The following is a 17,983-nucleotide window of genomic DNA, read 5'->3' as shown; positions in this document are numbered from 1 at the left end:
TGCGGGAGTGTGTCTTTGAAGTGACTGTTTGTTTTTGTTTTTTATTTAATAAAATTGAGAATTTATTGGTTTGAATTAATATTTTTTAATATTTTTAGATTATTTTGTTATGTTATATTAAAAATATTATTTTAATATATTCTTAAATAAAAATTATTTTAGAAAACAACAAACTCGTAAACACCCTATTCTTCTTCCCCTGCCTTGGCTTGAGTTTTGGGACGACAGTACATTTCCATCAACTACTATATTTTCTTTGCCTAAATCCTTCAGGTATTGTTTATAATTATAGTAATTATTATAATTAAATTTTAAAGTATTTTTTATTTAAAAATATATTAAAATAATATTTTTTTTAAAAAAATATTTTTAATATTAAAACATCAAAACTATAAAAAAACAAAAACATCAATTTAAAAAAATAAAAATATTTTTTAAAAATTAAAAACACTTTTTAACCATAAAAATAAATACACTACTCATTGGAGTTGGACAAACAACGAATTTTGCATAGCCAATTTTCCCTGTGCCAAAAACGACAATTGCTCCAAGGAAGCTACCTATTAAACTCGGAAAAGCGGCCACAGGACTCTTAGTGGGATTTCTTCTCCATTTCCCGACCGTAGGATTCTTTGTTTCGAGGATTTAGCTCTCAATTTTCTCCACGCAGGGGTCCTGAAAACTAAAACCCATCATTATTACCAGTTTACCACACATCTTTTTTTAAAATGAACTTCGCTAGAGGAAGGGGTTGAACCTTCGACCTTGTGGTTAACAGCCACACGCTCTAACCAACTGAGCTACTCCAGCCGTTGGCTTGGGAAGAGAAGTTAAATATTTATATTATGTAGGTTTAACGATCCCAATAGTTTAATGATAAGCTGCACCGAGGAGCGAGTGAAAGTTAAAAATATATTAAAATAATAATTTTAAAATTTTTATTTATGATATAAATATATTAAAATGATTTAAAAATATATCTAATTTTTTTTTTAAAATAAAATTTACCTTACTCCAGTTTGAAACACATACCAAACATGAACTTAATTCTTGTACCTGCAACCTTTGATTTGTGGTATATTAATCATTATTGGATACGATGGTGAATCACAAGTTACAAAAATATAGAACTTGTGACATGCATTCGGGCCTTCGGCACTCCGCTGTTTCATGATGGGAAAATAAAACCTACAAAAGGCACATGAAAGCACTTGAGGTCGTTGTATAATGAGGAAAGGGATTTGTTCCCTTTTTCTACACCTGCATTCGGTCTTTTTATGTATGTTTATTATTCTTGTAGTACTTTACATGTTTATTAAGTTTGTAGCGTATTTAATAGGTCTGAAGATTAGTTGTGGTGTCTCATTGAGCTTGCAGAGTATTTAGTAAGTCTGAAAATTAGTCATGATGCGCGTAAGCTGACCCGAACACCTTGAGTTATCAAAAATAAAAATAAAAAAAAGCACATGAAGACTTGGTGTAGTTTTGGAAGTAACAACATTATTAAACAGTGATTGGTATTGTAATGACAGGTAATCATTAAAATATTTTTTAGTTTTTAAAATTTTATTTTTAATAGTAATATATTAAAATATTAAAAAATACATAATAATAATAATAATAAAATTAATTTTTTTTGAAAGCATAATCACTCCATAACACTAAACATAACACTAAACTTGGGTCTTGTTTGTCAATGTAGTATGATCGTGTTTTTAATTTTTTTAACTTTAAATTAAATTTATTTTGATATCAAAAATGTATTTTTAAAAATAAATATTATTTTCATGCATTTTTAAATATATATTTTTTTAAAAGTAACCTCTACTTTATTTTCAAATAAACTTTTAAAGTGATATTTTTGTGTCTCAACCATCCCGGTTTTTTAAATAATGTTTTTGCTTATGTTAAAATTAAAAAATATTATTTGAATATATTTTTAATTAAAAAATATTTCTACAAAAGTATAGAACTAAACAGGCACTTCATATAGTTAACCTTGGTGCAATTTCTGTTATCGTAGAGCATAACTGAATTAATTTTAACTCAGTGTTACTCAAATAAAAAATTAATTAGAAACATACCATAGAAGAAAGTACGAATCATCCGAAATGAATGAGCTGCCTCAAGTACAGTTTACAAGAGAATAAAATTCTTTTGCCCCAGCCGTATCAATGGGCTTTCCTTTTGTTAAAAAAAAAGGGGGGGTTTTCCAAAATTTGCATCTTGATAAATAAATAAATAACTAAATACATAAATTGGAAGTAACAGAATCTGAAAAGGTGCCAGCTAAGCTAAGCATGCACCCATTTTTGCTACATGAACTGAAGCAGAACTAGAGGCAGGACAAGTTATAAGCCTCTGCAACGAGAAACATCATTCCATATAACTACAAAGAAAAGAAACACTACATATAAATTGTACACAGCCATGAAGCCTGAAAATCAGATCTTCAATGAATACAATGCCAAGGAGGCTGATACATGTATACCTAAAAGCCACAATCAGAATGGCACAGGTATTACTATAGATGCAATCGTGCAATTACATAACTACAAACAAATAATTTAAGCATAAACAGAAGGCCTGAAAACTCTTGCTCCGTTTTTCACACTCCTCAAACAACTCAGGAGAGGAAGAAGAATCATTACAACTCCAAAGGCCGAAATGAATACACTAAATGAAGCCTGATTGACTGAATGACACAACTTGTATTCTTCACAAGAATTTCTAGAAGCTTCTTTCCTTCTGCCTCGGTTTCTTCTGTACATGAAGATGAACGGTGTGCGGGGGGCATCAACCCAGCTGAATACTGTGTCTCCTTGTATTCTCTTCATGCTTGTTCATTTCCCTTGAGAATGTTGAACTTGCAGAGAGGACATGTTGCATTCATCTTAAGCCATTTCACAATGCATGTAGCATGGAAATGATGGTTGCAAGGGAGTGCATGGAGTTCTGCTCCATCCTCATATGGGCTGAGACATATACAGCATTCCTAAAGGGTAAAAAATCAAAGAAAGAAAATGATGAAACAAAACTCCAGATCATTAGTGAAGTTTCTTAAAAATCATAGTGGAAGTGAACTACGCTTGGAAAAACTTGCGACTCATGTATCTTTCAAATATTTCTTGGCCTTTGCAATTTTCCACTTTTTTTCATCAAAGCATTTTTTTTAAGACCACTCCAGCCTCTCCTCTTAATCGAGGAGAAAACAAGCAAAAATATAATCTTAAATCTTATATTTTTCAAGTCCAAACCTAATACATTGATGTAATTCATAGCCAAAGAAGCTGACTAGCCTAGCATGAAAATGTAGACTTACTTGAGCCAGTCATTTGTCTCACAAAAATTAATTGAGCTACTTAATAGAACAATGGAGCTGATACACAACATCATGCTAGCATCTCTCCACTCACACACATGCATTCATTCTTCTTGAGGGACATGATTTTTCACTTCTTATCAGGATATTTTGAAGAAGTAATTACTGGCTAAGAAGAGATTCCAATCTATGGTAAGACACCAAATTTAAACAATTACTCCACATTGATAGAATTATTAACCAGCAGCCGAGTTCACCACTACTTATCTCGGTATGATCTAATATGGTGCTTGCTCACCAACATTGCACTAGCAAATAAATAGCTCAATTTTTCTTTCAATTAATTTTGCACAAATACTAGGGGTATAAGTGCACATATATAACAGAACAACGGAGAGCAGATTGAAAAATTCCATGGCTTTCCAATAAAAACAACAGCATTTCCTTCTAAACATGGTTTATAGCAGTGCAGATCCACAGGCTTTAAGAAACTGTGAAAATTCTCATAACAAAACTTACTGCATCCTCAGGTAAAAGTATACGCTCAGTTCCCAAAAATCTGCTACTTGTTTCAACAGGAACCATTTTCCCTGCCTCAATGCCAGGCTTTTCCTCATTGCGTATCATTTGAAATTTGTATTTTGGCAGTTGAATGAGATCTGCTTCTGATGCACCTTCCTATATAGTCATTCATGCAATGAGAGCAGCAGTAAATCCCACTTGAGCAAGTGAAAATGCCAACAGCTATAAGGCTTACAAGTCAACAAATTATTTATTTAGTAAACTATGATCTTCATACCTGCCCCGCAACAGCATAAAGAATAGCAATAATGCATGGCAAGCAGCAACAGAGAGCGATCCCAATCAAACATGCCAAAACAACACAAAAGATCGCAAAGAACACATCAAATGCGAGAAAAACCACAGCCAGCCTGCAGAAATTCAGAATTAGAGATTCTTGTGGTCTTTGTTTGCATATATCATTGATGCATGCAGCTGGCACGGAGGAGATAAAAGTATGGAGATGCCCTACATCCTAATACCTGTAAGGTTTATGTGCCAAATAATCTAGCAGAGAGCATGAAGGGTTGTTGGTTGCTTCGGAAAAAGATGTTCTGGTATGCTTGCAAGAAATTACTGATAGAGCATGGTTGTATTTAAAAGATGAAGAAGAAAAAGGCAGTTCAATTTTCTCATACATGGGCACATGAAGCTTTCAAAAGAGCTTGTGGTATTTGGTAATGCCCACCACCTTGGAAACAGAATTTCAGTACTAGATTGGTAAACTGCTTACCAGTACAAACGTGGAGCATTTTGCAAAAGGACATCGCCACCAGAGACTACCCAATAAAAGCCAACCATCCACCAAAGAAATGACACCATCGTATTCACCGATTCACATCTTTTAGTAACGCTGAGCAGATATCATTAAATTAAGAAAAAGTGCAATAAATTGATAAAACCTTCCGGTAAAGTTACTAAGACAACATACTATGAGTGATACCACTGGAGAGACACACAAGAGTAAGTAGGAGGAAAGTCAATAACAAATAGCAGGATATCACATTTTGGAGCTCCCTTCAGTCCCACGTGCATAAATGCATACACAGTGAAATCACATAATTCAAAGCTTTTGTGAGCTGAGCAGAGTTGGGCACAGGCATGAGATTATAGATATTCAGAGTCCAACAGTTACATGGATGAAATACCCATAATGTTATGCTAGAGAAACCATGAAGCTCTTCACAAACAATATAACCACAAATGCTTAAAAATCAAGAAACTTGTGAACATTACTTGTTGTATTGAGAAAGTAATTAAATAAGTAAAAAAAAAAAATCCATCCCATTTTCGTGCAAAAACCACCTTCCACCATCTTAAGTTTAGTCAAAATCATCCCACACTGGATTTTATAATCCTAAAAACAACTCCTTCCTTCGAGTTTCTAAAAAAAAATCCAACTAGTTTATGTGAAAAGGCAGGTTAAATGTGCCGCGGATGATATCATCCGGTAAAACTGTAATCCTCAACATTTCCACCAAAAAGAAACTTTCACTGGTGAACTTTTAACACTTTAGATATCGTGTTAGTCTTCTTCCAATGAAAAGAATTTGATGGAATATGAATTCTCAAGGACAAGTGAGCTGAGGAACCAAGCCCAGCTGTAAAGCAGCAATGCATATCAAAAAACAAAACTAAAACCAACAACAAATGAAGTGAAAAGCATCCTCTTCATTTCATTATTATTTTACTCTCATCATGACCCGAAAACAAATGACACAAAAACCCTACCCAAAAACCATCCTTTAAAAAAAAAAGAAAAATCCCAATTAAATTGGCACAGAAACCAACAATTGCAACAAAAAAAATGGAAAAAAATATTTTTATACCTTGATCTAGGAGAAATGAAAGAAGCCCTGTCATCCTCGTCGTCACTCTCAGGAACATTCTCTTCCTCAGTTGACTGTTGCTGGCTCTCTATATCTCTCTCTCTTCGCGTATTCCTTCTCCTGTACTCCAGCCACACCAAAACGACATGCACCAGACACTGCAACGCGTACCCACAGATCCATATCCTTATCGGTGTGTTCGGCCTCTCCTTCACCGTCACCAGAAGCATCGTTACCGACACCACCACGAACGCTGCGTTCCACATCATGTCTAATGACACAACCGGCTTCGAGTACCCCCAGTCGGCGCGTCTCTCATCCAGCTCACGCGCTGCTGTTTCTCTTACCAGCATGGAAGGGCCGCGTCGTCCAGTGGCTCGGCCTAGGAGGGCGGATAGAGTGGTTTGGCGGGATGTTGGGGAGGTCGGAGGGTCTTGGCGAGGGCGGAGCAGTGGCGCGTGGGGTTCATTCTCGGTTGACATTTTCTGGATAAAGTTCAGTGGATGAGAGCAGTGCTGTTCTAGTTTCTTAGATAGAAAAGAAAGACATCGTATAATAAATTTTAATTATTTGATTTATCGGAGATTAAAGGAGTGGGTTGGGTGGTAGGTGGTAGATAATAAGTTCCATGATAAATTTTAATTTTTTTAGTTTATTCATACTAACAAATTGAATTGTTTCCTTGTTAGCTCAGTACATATTATTATTGATAAAACACTAAAAGTACGGTCTCCGCACCACTGTAATAAATCGAGACTCGATGAATAGTGGACTTCCATAGCGCAATTATTTGTTTTTAAATTTTCCCCTTGTAAGATCAAATTTAAAACAGTTAATTTATTAGAAAATTAAACAAAAAGGGTCCTAAGTGAATGAAAAAAACAAAAAAGATTTGTGGTTTTCTCAAACTCTTAGAAAAATATTTACTTAGTCCTCGTACTTTTTGAACTATAAATAGTAGGTCCTTCTAATTTTTTAGATTAAAAAAATATTAATTTTAGTTTAAAATTTTATTTTTCTTGTTTTTTCAACCTCCATTAAAAAGAAAAAAAAAGTCATTAAGAAAATATCATTATTGTCAATAATTAATATTTGTATCCATAATTTTTATTTCATGAAAAGAGTTTTAATTATTTGCTTTTTCATGTTTGAAATGACTAAAAATAAATATATGAGCTTGAAAAATTTTCAATCATTTATATTATAATTTTTTATTTTTTATAATTTTAAATCTAGTTTCATTTAATTAGATTTGAAAAAAAAATCCAAAATCTTTTAGTATATGTTAGCTATTTAACTGGTATTTTACTATGGGTTAGATAGTTTAATTTTCCATGAAAAAAATACATGCATACTTTTATAATGTGTTTTTTTGCCATAAAAGATTTCCAATCAAAAAATAAAAAACTCACGTATATTTCTAATTAAATATTTCAAGAATTGGTTGGGTCAAAAAATGTAAAAAAAAATTGTTGATGATAGATAAAAACTAAACTGAAAAAATTAAAAGATAAAAGTAAATTAATATATCTAACATTATAACACAAATCATATACCTAACTGTGTTTAATAACTTTATTTTTTAAAATAAATTTTTAATTTTATTAGCATGATCCATATATAATATGTATTAAAATTAAATTAAAAAACTCTAAATCATGTGATAAAATCACTTAAATCAAGACCGTTAAAGTATTTAAGAGTGTGATAACAATTGCTTTTCAAAGTATTTTTTATTTAAAAATATATTAAAATAATTTTTTTTATTTTTTTAAAATTTTTTTTATATCAATTTATCAAAATAATTTAAAAATATTATAAAAATATTAATTTAAAATAAAAAAAATTTAAATTTTTAAAACCAAAACCTAACTGAAATTATATACCGTGGACTTGCAGAACTGATCTTCGCGCCTCTTCCTCTCCCATGCTCTGGGGTGATTTGTCTTGGTTGCAATGTGCTTTGACTTTCGGCTGGAGATGCCCTTTTCTTCTCAAGGCTTCAATTGGTGCTTCCTGCTCTGGCCGGGCTTGGGTGCTGCTGGCTTGAGGGAGTCGTTTGCGCCTCTTTCTCTGGAGAGCTGGGCTTGCTTCGGCTTGGGTCTCCTTTCGTCTGTTCAGCGATGTTGGTGGGGTTTGGTAGCGGCTTGAGGTCCTTTTTTTTTTATTTTTTATTGTGGCTACGCTAAATTTTTATCGATTATGGGTCTTGGCTCAGAAAAGATGGCCCCTAATCATGATTATACATTCAATGCACATTACTTAGTCCTCCTGCAACATTGGGAGAGCTGCTGCTTATTGGGTGGGATTAGACGATTTGTTTAATCTGGACAATTGCTTCGGGGGTTTCAGTTCCTGATTCCTGTCATTTGTCCTCTGAGGCTATTCGGTTGCTGTCAGGTTTGGTTAAGTTTCTTTCCTGCTGTTCTGGTTTGGTTAGCTTTTCTTACCCTTTTTCATGGACCTGTGCTTGCTATGGTGTCATTTCATGTCCTATTATAGTAGGTTTTAAAATATGGCAGCTATTCGGTTGTTGTCAGCTTTGGTTTTCTTTCCTGCTGTTCTGGTTCGGTTAGCTTTTCCTACCCTTTTTATGGACCTGTGCTTGCTATGTTGTCATTTCATGTCCTATTTTACTAGGTTTTAAAATATGGCAGCTACTATTGCCCTTGGGCTCGCCATGCTTTTACGTCCTTTCTTTTGGGTTGGAGAGTGCAGATAGGCTCATTTGTGTTTCGATTTGGTTTTTTTTTTTTTTTCATGCCTCTATGCTTGCTTCCTCTTTTTGTTCATTTAGCTTTCTACCATTGTTCCTCCTGGTGCATCTTTTTGTGCAACTTTTCTTCCTTTATTATCGTTAGCTTGGTTCTGTCTTTTTTTTTCGATGCTAATTTCTTTGAGGTTATCTTCCTAGGTTTTGGTTTTCTTTCATTGAATATGCAGGTTTGTTTTGTGTTCATAGTGTCTCATAGGAATAGTTTCCAGTGGGCTTGCTGAGGCTTTTGTCTCCTTTGTGGATGTTCTTCTTGGCCAGGTTTTTCCTCTTTCATTGCCTTCTCTTTTTTTGCCTGATCATGCTTCCATACTACCTGTTGCATTGGGATTCGATTGGTTGTTGAACCATGGATTATTTGTAGTGTTTAGATTGTTAACACAGGTTTGCTGGTGTGGATGAGCTGCTACTTTGAGAGCACTGGATCAATGATCAGGGTTTTTTTAAGGGTCCTTTTGCTTTCGAAGCAAGGTTAACTACAAATATAGATTTCTAAGGATGGATCCATGTTCTTATCATGGCTTGGCAGGGCAGAAGATTCCAGTTTCCTGTCATTTAACAGGAATAAAAATGAGAGCCACCTAAAACGTTCGGAGTGGCGCATAGAACATCGGTTAGGCGTTAGTAAGCAAGATAGAGATTAAATGATTTGAATGTGGTGCAAAAATTGCTTTGGGGAGTGTTTTTTGAACAACCAGTTTTGGCAGCCTGGTACCTTGACTATAATGGCTGTATCAGTATGCTTTTGCTGGCCAGTTTTTGCGTCTGTGTGACTTGCTTGAAGAGGCTTTGTTGTTTTGGTGTTCTATGATGATAAGAGATTGCCTATCTAGCTTTGGACTGTAAAATTTCCCTCTCTTTTTGATTATTTGTCCAGGCTTTACCTGAATATTTGGAACCTTTTCCGAGGGAAACTTCTCAGGAGGTCTCTTTCCCTTTCTTTTTTTTTTCTTTTGCCCTGGTCTAATTATGCCCATGTTTGCTTGATGTTTTGGTGGCTTGATTGGCTTTTTTGTCCTCTTTTGTTTTTTTATCTTTCATGGATGGTGTGTTTTAATCCTAGGATAGTTCCTGACATGTATTTTTTTTTTGCTGCTTGCAAGTTTGGTGAGGTCTCTGGGGCCTGACTTTTTTGGAACTGGTTAATTGTCTTTTGCAGAGGATCATGGAACTGTCTTAGTCTTTGATCGGCCAGCTTTCTGAACTCAGTTGTGCGCTTTTTTCCCTATTGATCCACTGTTATCTTGGGCTCTTTCATTCCTAATTTATCTGGGGTACTTTTCTTTGTTTCTTTTGCACTCTTATTCTTATCGATGTTTTTTTGTTCATTTCAATGGACTTTGGCATGGCTTTATCTTTTTTCCTGTCTTTTCGAGGTTACAGTGTATTTTTATAAAACTGCCCCCACCTTTTCATATATCTAAGATCGTAGGCTGATACATTGTTTTTTGGTGTTTTTTTTCCATATATTTAAACCATTTTATGGCGCTCTCAAATTCATGACATGTATAGAAGTTTTTGGGATTTTTTGCGAGTAACCTGCATTTGCAGGTTCATTGTTAAGTCATGCATAGTTCTCTGATTCCTAGGTTTTTTGAGTTAGGAGAGTATGCAGGTGTTAAGGTAAGTTAAACACCAACTCCATTACTTTCTTCCTGTATTTTTTTTATATATATATAGTTTTTGGTGAACCATTGGATTGTACCTCCGTCCCATGCTTTTAACTTGGTAGCATGAAGTTGTAGGATTTCTGTGAAATATAGATTGAGAGCTTCATTTGTGTTTGATTTGTTTGTTATGGTTTGATTGCTTTGTTATGTTGTAAGAAATGAATATAATGCATGCTATGGTGATCTTGTTTCTTCTCTTGACCCTGTTCCAATATAATTGCTTTCCAACCGAATGAAGGTGTTCTTTTCTTTTCTGACGCGTCATCTTCTTCTTTTTCCCGTTGAGTTCCTTCGCCTTTTTATTTCCCTGCTGGTTTTTTTGCCATTTGCTGAGAGAGAACATACTAACACCCTTTGATCTGCAGCTTGAGAACTTCAGCCTTCGAACACATATCCACTTAGACACTTTATTGGATGAAATAAAGAGATTTGGCCAGGACTGCTTCATTTTCCTCCGTTGCTTCATAGGCGACTGTTTTGTACAGGTTCACTTATGATTTTTTTTACCAATTCAAATGTTTTTGTTTGCTGCGCTGGCCTGAAGAAAGGTGCCTAACAGCCTGTTAACCTGAGCTTGAGATCTCATCCACTTGGTTGGGACCCCTGCCTTCTTCTCGCTGTTTTTTTTTGTGTCTGTTTGTCCAAGTTTGTTTCTGCTCTTATCCTCCTGCCCATCTCTTTGGTTTTCATTATTGAGGAGCAGTAATCCAATTCTTCAGCAGCCCTAAATCTGTGTGGGAACATTAAACGCTTCCGGTCCAAAGTGTGATCAACAATGGAACTCATGTGAAGAACATTGATTATCAACCTGAGCTCAACGAGTTTTAGGTCAACACCCATTTAGTTTTAGATGTTTTTAATAAAAAAATATTTTGATATATTTTAAACACTTTAAAAAACAATTTTTATTATATTTTTAAAAACATGCCGTAAATACAAACTATAATGAAATATGCATTTATCATTTTTAGCTACATTCATTGTACTATCTTTTATGATATATGATCGTGACGGCTTCATTAAAGGAGATATCATGGTATTATGGTTGAGCTTATTGGTTACCATGAATGCTGTCATAAATTATTGTTGAGCAGTCATGAGCTGGTTGGGTATTTATTTTTTATTTTATTTTATGATAATCAAGAAATGCAATCTTAAGATTATACCAGTGACAATCTTAAGGTGCCTGACGTTAAGAAAATAGGCAAGGCTTGGACCAAGCCAGCCCACGCAGACCTAGGCTACTGTGCAAGCCCGAGTAGAATGAAAGGAGGATGTAACGCCGCAGCATTCTTCGGTTAACCGCTGGGATCTGGCATTTGTGCTGAATTCCCTCGTCCCATCGACATCATAAACACTCGGAATCTCATTTTTTTCCGGTTTGGTTTTCATTGAAAAATATATTTAAACACACCTAAAGACATGGTAATAACATATATTACCTTCAAAATTATTTTTAAACAATTAATTGACATGAAAAGTTTTTAGACCTATAATCTTTAGAATAACTAGTTTACTAATCAACGTTGCTTGCAAGTTGGGTAAAAAATAATTGAATGCAGTAGATAAATACTCGAGGTCATTAAAATCTATTTGATATTTTTATTAATATTGCCCTAACATGTCAACTTTGAATGACTTTGAATCCTATTGATTCTATTTGTGTAATCAAAATTTAAAATTAAACCGTATAAAAGTTGTCCTAACATAATCTAATTCACTTGACTAGTTTGAAATGTCTTGGTCGACTGATAAAAAAGATGAAATTAAAAAAAAAATTAACATAAAAAACCTTTCAATCTAACTTTTTACTTAATCTGAATTTAAAAGTAAGTTATATGTAAGTTGTCCTGACATGACCTGTCAACTTGACCAATCCAGAGATAACTTGGTTGACCGATAAGAAAAATTAAAGAATAAAATTGAAAAAAAATAATGATATTGAAATATTTTGACCCGATTTCTTGTTTAGCTTGAAAAAAATTAAATTACTTGGAAGTTACATTAATATGATGATTCACTAGACTTTGTTAATCTTCAGACAACTGTTAAGAAGAATAAAATGATGAATTTAAGAGAAAAAATAAAATTTGAAATAAAAAAAAAGGAGGGGAATGGAAAAAAAAATTAGAGGAGGGAGGGTGAAATTAATAAAAAAAAGCAAAGAGAAGCTTCAATGATAATATAAAACAATGAAGCTAACACTCATTTACTATTGTTGTGGGAAAATTTGTCACCTCAATTTTCTCCCTTTTCTTTGTATTCCTCTTCTCTTATTTATTAATTTTTTGATCCCCGTCTTTGTCCAGCATTTCTTCTAGAAAAAAAAAAGTATAACAAATTTCATTCATTTTTTATCTTGAGACAACGATTATTTTGAATTTTATCTTGTCATTGCTGACAAAATATGCTTTATTTTGTCTTATGCATGCATATTTTTTTTCTATGTGTCATTGTAAAAATATTTTTGAAAAAATTTAAATTTTTATTTTATTTTATTCTTTGCTTCAAATTAATATTTTTTAGTGTTTTTAGATCATTTTGATGTACTGATAAAAAATAATTTTTAAAAATAAAAAATTATTATTCTGATATATTTTTTAGTGAAAAACATTTTGAAAAATAACCATAACTATATTTCTAAATAGATTCATGTACCCGAATCAAATATGATATATAAGAAGTTATAAATATATTCATGTACTAAATAGATAAATTAAAACTTGCAAAAAAGCCTTCAAAAAAGTCCAAAGATGTTAAACATGTATTCTAATTTAAAAAAAAAAGAGTCATAACATTAAATCTGATTGTTTAATCGGATTTAAATTTTAATAAATGATTTTGCATGTATAATTATATAGAAGTATTGCTCGGCTCTTGACCGGTCTGCAAGAACTTGAATTAAACTCAAAATATGATATTTTTGCTATTTTAATTATCTTCGTAGCTAATTTTAAATTTTAATTATTTTTTTACTTAGATATATATTCTTTTCTAGCTAGAGGTCGGTTAATTTAAACCTTGAATAAATTGTTAATGTGTTGGGCTTTTTTTTTCATCGGAATATTGAATCATGAAATTTTTAGAAATACCACAGTCTAGGATTGTATTTTTAAGGGATAGAAACCCTGGTTTTTATTCACGTTGTATCAAAATGCTACCTTACATTAAAAATAAAATAAAAAACAAAAAGGCACTGGAGAAATATTGTGGACTTAGATGCAATTTCCCATTCACCACAACAGTTCTTCCTGAGCAGCTCAAGAAAAAGGGTAAAGATTATATATAGGACTCCATGCAAACACTTGGTCTAGAAAATAATATAATTTCCACGCAAACGAGTGCAGAACGAAAACCTAAAAGAAATGGTGAATCCACTGTACATCAAGAGACAATCTACTATTCATCATAATAGTTCCCGACTGCATCTCGGCCAACTTACTTTCATTCCTTTCAGTTGAATTTCTGTCAGTGAGCTTGGGCGAGAGGCATGTTTAATTTTTCTCTTGGGCTTTGCTTGAACGCTGTAATTGAATGATTGCCATGAAATGCTCTACCAAGTTGACAAGTTGTGCAGGAAGTCATTTTGTGTTGGAGGAGGTGCTGATTGAACATGTTGGCCGTGTGTCTCTGGTTTTCTGGGTTAGCCATTCCATCTTCATTGTAGGGAGGATGTCTAGGTATGGTGTGCATGTGCCAGGGTTAGGTAATGCATTATTTTCAATTATGATGGGTTTGCTTCTGTTTATTTTTGTTCAGTACAATGCCGCCACTCCATTTCATTTCGTTTGGGAATGAGCTGCCATGTTTCTTATAGCCATCATGGCTATTGCCTCATTACTTGCTTTTCCGTCATGTCAAGTTGTCTGTTTTTTTTTATCTTTTAAGAGAAAACCAGGTTTTTATTTGTTGCTTTCTCTCCCCAGGAAGTCCGGTTCTCTCTTGGTTTCTTTCCTACGTTGGCTTTTATTTGGGGTTTCATACTTTCATTGCCTGTGAGTTTTTATTCTTACCCTGCTGTCATTTCCTTCCAGGACTCATTTTAGTGAGTTCAATTGCTTCTGCCTCTGTTTTTTGTTTTTGTTTTCTCAAACTCTATTGCTTATTGGTTTTGTTTGACTGTGATTCAATCATCTTGGAGTAGCTGCAGCTGCTACTTGAGTTAACCTGCGAGATAACTCTTCTGACAATGATTAATTAGGTGGCTGCCTTCTTTGTTTCTGCACAGCTGCTATGGGGGTTTGCATTCACTTCATGCAATGGCTGGTGTGTTATCTATTAATGTATATGAATGATGTCCATCCACATAAACATGTAAGCTTTATTTATGAAGAAAAAACAGTAGTTTTGAAGGTATAGCCGATAATTCATGACATTAAATCAATTTTTACATTGGAATTTCAAACATAGTCTGATTATATCATGAAAGACACATGTAGAATTTAGGTGATGAGAAGCAAACAGAGTAAATATTCTCGCAACTCATCTCTTTTGGTCCTTAGTCATCTGTTTGATTGTTAATATGCAGATCTCTTGTTAATTATAAAGTTGAGCCCTTTTAAAACAATTGTGTGCAAGCCTGTGTTGGCGAAGGTGGCACAATTCTCATCTGGATGGCCTAATTCAATTGCTCCTTCAATTTTGAAGGTAACAATACTTCAATCAAAGATTTACATTTCAACTTAGCTGAGCTTAAAGATAATTACTAATCATTTTGGAACAAGTTTCGTAAAAATCCAACACTTTAAAGCCAGAAATTTGTAGTAATCAGGAGAATTCATAACTTTCGTTCTTCAAAATAATGGGAATCAATATCCCAAAAACAAATTAAAATGAATGTACCTAGCCTTATTTATCCTCCTGTTCCAATTAGATAAATCTCATGTTACCCGCAAGTTGCAGGTCATAACTTGGGCCATAGATTTGAGCATAATTCCAAAGCATTGTGTTGCATAATCTGATAGTTTATGTGTGGCATGGCCTGATATAGCAGCACCACGGGTGAAAATTTTAGATGCTACGTCTCCTCTTGATCGATTCTAGGATGGTGGATATGTCATGCATTCTGGAACATCAATGGCAACTCCTCATGTCTCATGAATAGCGGCTCTTTTTAAAGAAACCCATTCCGATTGGTTGCCAGCAGCCATTAAATTTGCAATTTTCACAACTGGTATCCATATGTTACCTTTTGGCTATCTGAATTGTCTTAGCAATCTGATCACAATTACAACTTTATCTATGCAGGTTTCTCTGACTGTATTTATTCTTCAAAATCTTGATGAAGAATGAAGAAATGATCAGTCAAGTTTTCCAATATTTCCAACTTTTCCATAAACTGTTCACGTTACAACCCGCTGCATCGCGCGGGAAGTCGCCCAGTTACATATCTACAAGGGATGAAATCCGGTTGCAGAGAAGCTGAATTCGTTGTCATGTTAGTTCCCTCCCTCCCTCCAAGAAAACAATTTTCTTAGGAATTTAATTGTCGAACTTTGATTTTAGGACATGACGGAGGCCAAGTATTTGATACTGTTATATGAGAGTGACTTAACACGGTGCGCATGGCTTTCCTCTGTCAATGAAAGTGACAGTTAACATTCTCTCGTGTGAATTATATATCCCTTTTTTTTTCTTTTTTAGTTAAGAGAAAATATGGTAAATATTATTTTTTAAAAGAAATTGTTTGAAAATATATTAAAATAATATATTTTTATTATTGATATCAGTAATCAAAATAAAAAAATAAAATCAATAAAATTTAAAGCATAGTCTAACCACAAAAATAAACACTCTATAAAAAATTCTCAGCAATGGACTGTCCATCATCTTTAGAGCATTTCCAATGAGAGATGCTATTTTAAAGAGGCAAATTAATAAAATAGTATTTTGAATAATATAAATATAGCTTTTTTTACTATGCATATTTCAATGGAAAAAAGCTATTTGAAAAGCCAATTCTATTAGAGTAGAATAAATAAGTGTTTTATTTTTTTTAATGATTTTAATATTATTTTTTTTCCACATGGCTAGATTTAATTGATTTATTTTTTTGTTGGCCCCACTTTGTTAGTTTTGACTTTTTTGAGAGATATGTAGAAATAACTTTTGTAGAAAAGAAAAGGTATTTTAGTATTTTATTTGGGTTTTTCCTTAGAATATGAAAAACAAGTAAAAAAAAAATTAAAATATTAATTTTTTATTTTTAATTATTCATTTAACTTCTTCATTGAAGATGCTCTTACATGTACCTCCAATGAATCTGTATTTGGTCTGGAAGTGCTACCAACCAAGAACCAAAATCCAAAAATAAAAATCAAACAAACTGAGAAACTTTATCATCCCTGTACGTGATGGTACTCTGATTGAGTTTGACCATTCGAGGCCCAACAGCTCTATTAAGAAATGGATAATTATTTTCTGGCCCTGGGCTATAAGAAATCTTATGCGCGTGAACAGAGAATTCTGCTAAATTCTATGGTTTGCTCCAGTCACTTGCTGTGCACGAGAAACGAGCATGAAAATCAAATTTTGGGTTGGTCTGTAGTGAATTTGCACAGAACGAGAAATGTCTTTATCAATTTCCCCCGACATATGTAAGTTTTTTCGTTTGGTTGAGAAAACGACTGAACCCGCGATCTTCTTCCTGGGCCATATCCAGGAACCATCGAACAACTTTGGGAACAATTTTGTGCAAACCTTAAATCAATCTCTAAACTATACTACATCGTTTGACATTACATTTAAGATGTTTTTTTTTGAAGTATTTAGTCAAAGTTTCAAAAACAAATACATTCATGTCAAGACATCAAAAATCAATTCACTAAAAACAGTTACTCTGAAGAGTGTACTCAACTGGTAAGATTTCAAGTTTGTTTTTCAGAAATTATCAATTTAAGTCTTATAAACTTTAGGGTTATTGGAGATTTACATAATCATTAATTTCAGGACTCATGAGATTAGTTAAAATATATATAAGGTAGTCCGAACATTTACATTAATAATAATAATAATAATTACTAAAGATGGTAACCTGTTTATTGAAAAATGTCGGGAACACACATAAAGAGATGGGATTGTGCAGGAAACATTCATATTAAATGTATGTTTTTGTATCGTGAAGATAATTTTTTTTAAGGTATCATTTGTTTTCATTGCAAAATAACTGTTGCTGAGTGTAAGAATATATTTTAAAGACTGGTATAAATGTATAGAGAGTCAATTCGATAGAAATATAAATATTTTTCTTAAAAAAAATCAAATAACTTAATTAGCTGGATTTTTTTTCAGCAACAAAGTGAAAGAAAATGTGGTTTTTTAAATAACCAGACACTTCATTGTTACAGCCACTCTAAACCAGTTATTTACATGAAATATTTACTGTACATGTGAAACTGAAAAGTCATGTTCTGATGTTCACATGGAATGGGATGTTGAAACATAAGCCAAAACTCGCTGGCTAGAGCGTGCTTTCTATAGCCATGCATTAAAAATATTTTTTATTTATAAATATATTAAAATGACCCTTTATATTTTTTTATATATTTATCAACATTAGCGTATTAAATTTATTTAAAACATATAAAAAATATTAATTTTATATTTTTTAAATGAAAAATTTTAAAAAACATGTTACTGTTCAAAAATATATAGTCGAATATCACAAACTAGGAGCTATTGAAATCGAGGTTAAAATATGAGGCCACTAGATGGCTCTTTAGCTTTTGCAGTAAATTTAAACTGTTCCAAATTTATTTTTTAGCCTTTGTTCCAAATTTAACATATAAATAGCTCAACAACCGAGATTTGATTAAAAAAAACACAGGAA

General features: G+C 33.0%; 1 protein-coding gene and 1 non-coding gene across 3 annotated transcripts; both read right to left on the bottom strand.

The window, feature by feature from the left end:
• Positions 1-736: 736 nt before the first annotated feature.
• TRNAN-GUU (transfer RNA asparagine (anticodon GUU)) lies at positions 737-810 on the bottom strand. Its single transcript has one exon. It is a non-coding gene; the product is annotated as a tRNA-Asn (tRNA).
• Positions 811-2,351: 1,541 nt separating this feature from the next.
• Positions 2,352-6,319, bottom strand: LOC133705482 (E3 ubiquitin protein ligase RIE1). 2 transcript variants are annotated; one of them, XM_062130728.1, is made up of 5 exons: positions 5,713-6,314; positions 4,617-4,736; positions 4,122-4,254; positions 3,842-4,000; positions 2,352-2,995 (listed from the first exon to the last, which is right to left on the bottom strand). In XM_062130728.1, the coding sequence occupies exons 1-5, from the start codon at positions 6,192-6,194 to the stop codon at positions 2,834-2,836; spliced, it is 1,056 nt and encodes a 351-aa protein (XP_061986712.1). In that variant the 5' UTR covers positions 6,195-6,314; the 3' UTR covers positions 2,352-2,833. The 2 variants fall into 2 exon arrangements, with proteins under 2 accessions (XP_061986712.1, XP_061986714.1); XM_062130730.1 differs by having other exon boundaries at positions 2,818-2,975; positions 5,713-6,319.
• Positions 6,320-17,983: the final 11,664 nt, after the last annotated feature.

Source organism: Populus nigra, chromosome 10 (genome assembly GCF_951802175.1).
Source record: "Populus nigra chromosome 10, ddPopNigr1.1, whole genome shotgun sequence".
Lineage (NCBI taxonomy): Eukaryota > Viridiplantae > Streptophyta > Magnoliopsida > Malpighiales > Salicaceae > Populus > Populus nigra.
The sequence above is the reverse complement of the archived record's forward strand: the minus strand, read 5'-3'. Positions and strand labels throughout refer to the sequence as shown.